Source organism: Colossoma macropomum, unplaced genomic scaffold (assembly GCF_904425465.1).
Source record: "Colossoma macropomum unplaced genomic scaffold, Colossoma_macropomum, whole genome shotgun sequence".
NCBI classification, from domain to species: Eukaryota; Metazoa; Chordata; class Actinopteri; order Characiformes; family Serrasalmidae; genus Colossoma; species Colossoma macropomum.
The window spans coordinates 14,040,862-14,048,498 of NW_023494801.1; the positions used below are offsets into that span (position 1 = coordinate 14,040,862).

The 7,637-nt window shown below is 41.0% G+C and overlaps 1 protein-coding gene across 2 annotated transcripts; it reads right to left on the reverse strand.

Annotated features, from left to right (window-relative positions):
• Positions 1 to 297: 297 nt before the first annotated feature.
• aimp2 (aminoacyl tRNA synthetase complex interacting multifunctional protein 2) lies at positions 298 to 7,429 on the reverse strand. Of its 2 annotated transcripts, none has more exons than XM_036590304.1 (4): positions 7,298 to 7,429; positions 5,619 to 5,825; positions 4,004 to 4,238; positions 298 to 1,315 (listed from the first exon to the last, which is right to left on the reverse strand). In XM_036590304.1, exons 1-4 carry the CDS (start codon positions 7,310 to 7,312, stop codon positions 927 to 929), a joined length of 846 nt encoding a protein of 281 aa, XP_036446197.1. In that variant the 5' UTR covers positions 7,313 to 7,429; the 3' UTR covers positions 298 to 926. The 2 variants fall into 2 exon arrangements, with proteins under 2 accessions (XP_036446197.1, XP_036446196.1); XM_036590303.1 differs by having other exon boundaries at positions 7,187 to 7,429.
• Between the last annotated feature and the right edge of the window lie 208 nt (positions 7,430 to 7,637).

Sequence of the window (7,637 nt, forward strand, 5' to 3'; positions counted from 1 at the left end):
GAACATTATTCTGACAGGAGCTTCAGTCAGCAGAATAAGCAGTCCTGTAGTCTCGGACACATTGCTAAGATCTTAAATCAGTGACTAAAGGGCCACCTACTGTTTAAAAATGTATATTGCAGGGCTAATAAGGAGGGCAGCTCTGACACTGGTGCATTTACATATAGCTGACTAGCATATAGTCAGAAGTACTTCCATATTTCATCAGCAGTCATTTTTCCATCAAGTCCAATGAACCGATTTTAACATGGTATTATTTAACATAATATTAATAAAAAAAACATGAATGCACAGATACGAAGTTTGACCCAACGTGAAAATTTTAATAGTCTTTATGAAAAAGACGCTACAAAGTATCTCTCACACTTCTCATAACAATACCAGTAGGTCCACTGCTTCACATTTGAACTGCTTCACTTAGCAACCCAAGTAATGTTCAGTGTTGACATATTACACACAGCACAGTATCATGTTAGGCACAAGGTGGAGGGGAGACATGTTTGCAGCATCCGTACCCAGCATCAACTATAGTCTAAAGGTCCGCTCTTTGCTCCGAGTGCATTACAAATATCACTGTGGTCTGGGGTCCGGTTCAAAACCTGTCTGCTTTTAAATCCTCATCAATACAACATAATTTAAGCATTATTCTGATCAGAGCATCTGCATATTCATCTGCATATTCAACTAAGGTCTGTCATGACCTTCTGCATTGGCTTTTTTCGTTTGGGTCTAACTGCACTGAAATGACATCCCTGCAGATTTGAACCCCATCACTAGGGCCCTCTGTAGCTCATCTGCAACTCTGTGCACAATTATATCTTAACGCGCTTCCCTGTAATTCATTTAACTTACTGGCATGGATAAATGTCTTCTCATTTTCTGTTACTAAGCCCAAAACCCCTTTTTTTAGCCTCCCGCTGCTCTCCTCACTGCAGCAGAGGGTACACACAGTCGAAGTGGCCCAGGTTACGGCAGGACTGCAGCCAGCGCTGGACGTTGGCCGGGGCGGACGCGGCCTGGCCGGCCCGGAGGAGACAGCACGCGCAGACAATGTCAGCCAGTGTGAGCTCCTGACCCAGCAGCCAGGGCGAGCAGCCCAGGGCGCTGTTAAGCGAGCGCAGTACGGCGGCCCGCTCCTTACTGCCCCCTTCGGCCAGCTGGAACATGGCCGTGTCCACCCAGGAGTCCACCTGTGTGGCAGTGACCGCGTCCTGGGGATCGGCAGCCAGCAGGCGGAACAGGAAGCGGGCCACGTTGGCCTCACCCTCGATGGGGCACATGCTCTGGGTGTTGAACTTCATCTGAAGTTTTGGCACTGCACAAACAGAAACAAGGTGGGGGGAGAGGGAAGGAGAAAAATGTCAAATTTGCAGGTAGGTAGCTACTTTATTAGAAACCACTATGCACAAGGCAGTTTGCATAGCCATCCCATAGTTCTTAAAGGGAGATTTTTCCATTTTTTTAATTCTGAATGGTAAATCATTACGATGAAAAATGAAAAGGAAAAAAATGCTAAGTCAGAACTGTTCACAGTAGTGGGGACAGGAAACAGATGTCTGAAGTGTTTACTGCCTCTAAAAGCTACATCACAGATCATTTTTAAATGAAATGTTGAGGAATATGCTGAGACAATAAATGCGTTTACATGCACTTAATAATGCGAGCATAATCAGATTTCTGCAGTGATTATTTAAATGTTCATGTAAACTGCATACTTAGATTTTGTAGATTAGAGTAAGGTGTACAAATCTAATTAAGAAATCTGATAAAGAGAGCTGGATTTTAGCTCAGTAATCAGATTTCTCAGCACATGTGAACTGTTACTCTGATTTCTTTCGGATTTCTCAGTCTGCACATGTGCATAAACAGGCCGTGGTACCAAAAATAAGCAAGCAGCATCTTCCACAGCACCTGCGAGATGGCAACAACACCTTTTTGGAACAATGCTAAAACCAACTACATGCTTGATGAAATAAAGGATTTAAATATTCTTCATCTTCTAGATGATGTATGTTCATATTTTCAGGTAAAGTGGTGCAATAAAATCTATGGCATGAAGTTTGAGCTTTACATTATGTTTACATCATGTCTTCTTCTGGGAGTTTATTGGCCAGTTGCAAAGCAGAAATCAAATTATTGCCTGACTCATGTACACCCGGAGTTTGATTACATGTAAACACGTTGATCGAATAACTGACAAAATCTGCTTTTCTGCCATTATTGGATTATTAAGTGCATGTGAACACCAACACTGTTTGACAGTGGTCTGACAAAGTTTTGGCCTAAGATGTATGTTTTTTAAATCCATTCCTGGTGGAGAGGTACATGCAACGTATTCTTAGATAAAACAGTCCCCAAAGAAAACTTGTTTAGCATTGAAACTCGTGACAGTTGATACTTGTACTAACGCTTGACCTCTGGTTCCTATCGCCACCGCTGTAAAGAAAATCAAAGTCAGTATGTTTCTCTACAGGGCACCATGTAGGAATAAACCATGCATGACTTTGTTTACATTTTAACGACTGAATTGAAAAATGTTGAAAAATTGGTCGAATTCCCTTTTAATCAGCGGTTTTAATCAGTTTCTGACCGTTCTTGGCTGGATATGTTTGGGTGGCTGAGCACCAGTGTTGCTAGACGGGGCAGTTTCATGCCAAATTGGGCGGATTTTGGTTGGATTGGGCTGAGAAAACTGTTATTTTGTGTGAGGACAAAATTAGGCTGGTTTGACAATTGTCAGGTTTTACAAAATGTATAAAATGAACAAGTGCACTGCTTAATAATGCATCTGAAATTAAAATAAGCCTGACATTTCCCCACAATCCATCCATTATCAAAACTTTAAACAGACATACATTTTATTTTATTCACTTCAGTTGAGAAGAAGCCAGGCATCATTCTCATTCTCAAAGCCAAAACATGGCATGGTTAGTTTATTATTGATGCCATGTTGGTTTAAATGTTGTATTTATTATTTAGCACTATGGTCGAAATGTACTTGTTACTTTTTACTTGTAGTTCATACTTGTACTGACACTAAACAAAAATTACACTTGGTGGTTAAAAAATTACTTTTCAAGCAAGCTGGCTTCATAGTTTGATTAGAAAGCTACTTCAAACATTACACACATTTAATACGACTGACGCCACAAAGAATGATCTAGCTAGCTATTAACTGTAATCACACTGACCATGTCATGAAATTACTGAATGGATTCTCACCGAATGCAAATATTAAATTCATTCACTTTTTGTACTTATGATGTCACAAATGTTAAGAGTTTTTTAATTGATATAATTTTTAAAAATGTAATTTGACTTTCATCAAGTCTCAAGGACCCCTGCAATGCTACTGCTTTAATGAAGTGCTTCAAGGTAGAGATTTAAGGAACATGATTAGATGAAACATCTCACCAGTCACATTGTTTATTAAAAGGCAGCACTAACAAGTGGATATGTGAAGTATGTGGGTTTGATTAGTCAGCTGTTATATGACTATGCAAAACATGGATCTGCAGAATCACTGGTCTTTGAACACTTATGAACAGGCTAAAATAGTCTATATAAAATCTGCAGTGTAGAGCAGAAGGATTTTTCTTGATCCTATTTTGGACCTCTTGGACATTCTTAATATCCTGATAGGAAATTGGGTGTTTTAAATTTAATGCAATAAAAAGCAACTTCAGTATCTGAAACACTGCAAATGATTAATCTTTTGAACCGCAGGTGGTGAGTAAATGATGTCAATGATCTGATCTTGCTTTCAGCACGTAGGAGAACAACCTTTAAATGTCTGTTTATCAAAATATGCCCTTAAATCAGGATATCAGGAGTCATTTTCACAGTATTAATCACAGACTCTGAGGACAAGTAACATGGATCGATTACCACTAAGTGTTGTACTGCTGCCAAGATGAAAACTGAAGACATGATTACCCTCCAGGAATAGAACTATGTTACGTAAAAACCTTAACAACATCCTCACTCTCTGTTTCTCTCGTACCATCTTTCCAAATGAGTGTGAAGCCCAGCTGGAAGCAATGGCGAGTGTAGCTCTCGGTGTGGCGGGGCCCCAGGCATGAGAGCAGTTGCGGGGGCACGCTAGAGACGGACGAGTGCACGTGCACGGAGGAGAGCACGCGGTAGCGCTGGCACAGGAGCCCATGCAGCACTAGCAGCGAGAGTGGCGGACTAGCCGGGTTGGCATTGATCACGATGTCCCTCAGAGCACCCAGATCCTGCAATAACACAACAGCAAAGCTTTCACACTCAGACAGATGGAATTAAGTTAGGAAGGTAAGTGAAGGTGCGGCTGGGAGATATGACAATATGTTATTGTTATAAATTGACTATTGTTATAAATTATGTTACCATATGTTTTCCTGAATATATCATGGGTGTCATCTAGAGATGCACCAAAATGAAAACTGCAGACCGAAACCAAAATTCAGGACACACACAGAAGAAAACCAAAAAATGAAAGTGTGAGTTCTTTTATATATTATTTGCCATTTTATTAATGCTATTAAAGTAACATAATAATTCTAAAAATGCTGAGTGACGCGCTGAGAAACGGAACAGAGTTGCCAAGTGCCGGGATCTGTCGACATGAAATGTTGGCGCCAGTGTGCACACCTTTTATTTTAAACAATGGTTTTGAATTTTTGGATGCTGAGCGATGCATCCAGTGTGCGGTGGCGTTTAGTGAAGCTGAGCAGTGACCTACATGTGGATGTGTCAGTGTTGGAAACCCTTCAAGATGCTACTCACCAACATCAGTATGTGTCTGTGTCAGAGGTGGCAGGCAGACATTTTATGAAATTGTGCCCTAAATACTTTATCATTAACAACAAACCATGGACTGGGTACATGGACACAGCTCAGCCAGGCAGATTCTGAGCTGTAGCAGAGTTCAACTGGGCAGCTACAGATGTTGATGTTGCAGGAATACAAACAGCCAGATCAGACCACTTGTAGGTGATTTTTTTAATCAAACGTAAATTATGATTATGCTGTGCAACTGCGTTATCGATCAATTAAGAGAAACAATTGCACATAAGAAGCCAAAGACTGTTGTGTTGGCCTGCGTTATCTTGTACATCCTAACAGAGTCTTTGGTTCGCCAATTTTCTTGAATTTCACATTCATTTGGTTCGCCAATTTTCTTGAATTTCACATTCATTCTATCGGCCTGCTGTTTAGTAGGGTTGCCACATGATATCCTCCATAAAATTCAGCAAATAAAAACTGCATTAAAATGTGCAGAGGTGTGTTCTCTGTAGAGGATGTGTTCACTTATTTTTACTTACAAAATCAACACAAGATATCATTTGATTTGAACAAATTAGCTTTGTATTCCTGAAAACAGTGACTGCAAAAGAATGGCAGTAATTAAGATGCCACGCTAGCTTAACAGCACAAGATCAACCAGGTTAACCCGTTTTCGTAAAGAGCACCTGTTCAATCTATGCACCTCTTGACTAGGCTTGCAGCCTCTGCTTTCTCTATTATATAAAAAGAATAACAGAGGGCAGATGAATTTTGCTTAATAAATGAATTATTTCTGTCAAATATGTATATAAATATATTAAAGAGGGAACAGACAACTCTTCACTCACCTTGCCGAGAAGGGTGTCCAGATCAGCTGTGCCCGTGAAGGCAGCAGCTGCAGGACTCTGTGACAGGGTGGTGGCGTCCAGGTCAGCATCCGGAGTAGTTACTGTCTTGGCCAGGCCGTCCACTGCTGCTTTCAGCTCATACAGCTTGCGCATTATCTCATCCTGACGAGCTTCCAGCACTTTAAGAGCAGGATCCATCTCCCCATTCTGAGAGAAAGAGAAACAAACAGAGAGAGACACACACCCAGTGAGAAACCATACAGACAGACAAGAAGAAAAGAATGCAGGTGCAGGTCAACTAACACAGAAAGACAAACACAGCCAACAGAGCTTTTAATGCTTAACCAACAGTAAAACAGTTCTAGACCACTTTCTTATTATAAGTCAGACAAATTGATTAATTTGCCACAGAACTGTGCCCATTTAATCCAATTTTCTGTATTGTTGATACAGATGCAAAATTTCCTTCGGGATCAATAAAGTATCTATCTATCTATCTATCTATCAGTAATCTGGACGATCTATAAACAAGTCTGAACCAAGTCCTACAGAACTGTGCATAATCACTGAAATTTCTATGCTGGATCGTAAATAGTTCTACTGACTCAGTTACATGTACTTGACTCAAATTTTTATTGACTCTTTTATTGATCTACTTTTTACTCAGTTACATTTTAGTCATTAAAGGGGAACAAAGTGCTGAAATACACTGGATGTCTCCTTTTAAAAGCCATTCCTTATATTTGGGTAACATTTTCTTCAAAATTTGGGACAACAAGAAAATGGTTAAATCCTGAGCGATATAATACATCATATCTACATAATGGAAAAGCTCTCCTTCTCTCTTAACATACATGAGAAATCTTTAACCAGATTTAGGCAAACTGGACTGAGTATGTTAAACCCCTAAGGTCAGATTTTTTGTAGGACTGCAGAATGTATGAAGCTGTATGGTACATGGTGTAATGTATGTATATGTGAAATCTAAGCTCCCATTGCTCTGTTGTAAATAGTTCAGTTTTAAAGGAAGCTACTTCTAAAATACTGGAAAAGCTTTGTCATAGACTTAGTGTTACGCTCTGAGGATTTCCATTGTATATCACTTTTATATGTCAAGGTAGCACTGATGCATTATGTCAGTGTACTGTTGTGAAACCTGAGAGCCATTTCCAAATAAATATACAAACTAAAATAAAAGAAAGATGCTGGATGGAAGATGTATCATCACTGTTACTTGTTACTTCTATTTGTTACCCTGAGAAGTAACCCCCAGTCTCAGTGCTGACATGCCGTTTGTTTCCATAAAACTAAGCACGCATTCACCACAGCCTGCATTAACGAGCCTGCGTAGACAGCTGCGCAGAGATGAACATCACGAACACAAACTAATCGCCGTCTGCTTCCATCAGTTGCATCAGCCGGTGCTCCGCTGATGCTCACTGCTAAAGCTAAAGCTCGCGTTAGCACGTGGACAGCTGCTCTGCGGACCTGGCTACTCTTACGGTACAGACCCTGAAAGAATAGTCGCTCTAAGGAGAGCAGAGACAGGTCCGTAGCTACGGAGTTACCTGGAGCGCGTGGTCGCCGCAGCCGCCCCCTTGCTGCGCGTGGATATTCGGTATTCTGTACATGCACGTCGGCAAATCGACCGTCATGTCTCCCGCACAGACGGGCTTTACCTGATACATGGACATGGTGTCTGACACGCTCCTGGAAAAACAAATAAGAGTGAATGGACGGGTTTGGGTCGATTTTTCGACAGCCCGTCTATAGCAGCGAGCTAACGAGCTCCAGAGGAAAGAGGCCGTGGCGGTGACGTCACTTTCCGGTGAAAGCAAAAGTCCCCCTTAGTGTCCAAACACGGGAATGAGAGCAAGACAAGGACGATGGCACTTTTACTTTTCAGTCCAGTAACAGCGTTAATATCTCGATACCAGCACAGCGACGCTTTTGGAGGTCTTGTCTCATTTTGCTTAATTTGCTGAGGAAAAATTCTGTGCAGTTTTAAAGGCCACATAT

Excerpts from the sequence above, each read along its gene's own strand:
- aimp2 (XM_036590303.1), bottom strand. The coding sequence starts at position 7,312 with ATGTCCATGTATCAGGTAAAGCCCGTCTGTGCGGGAGACATGACGGTC. Across the intron at positions 5,826-7,186 it reads GCGGCGACCACGCGCTCCAG|AATGGGGAGATGGATCCTGC; the intron begins GTAACTCCGTAG and ends TCTTTCTCTCAG. Across the intron at positions 1,316-4,003 it reads CACACTCATTTGGAAAGATG|TGCCAAAACTTCAGATGAAG; the intron begins GTACGAGAGAAA and ends CTGTTTGTGCAG.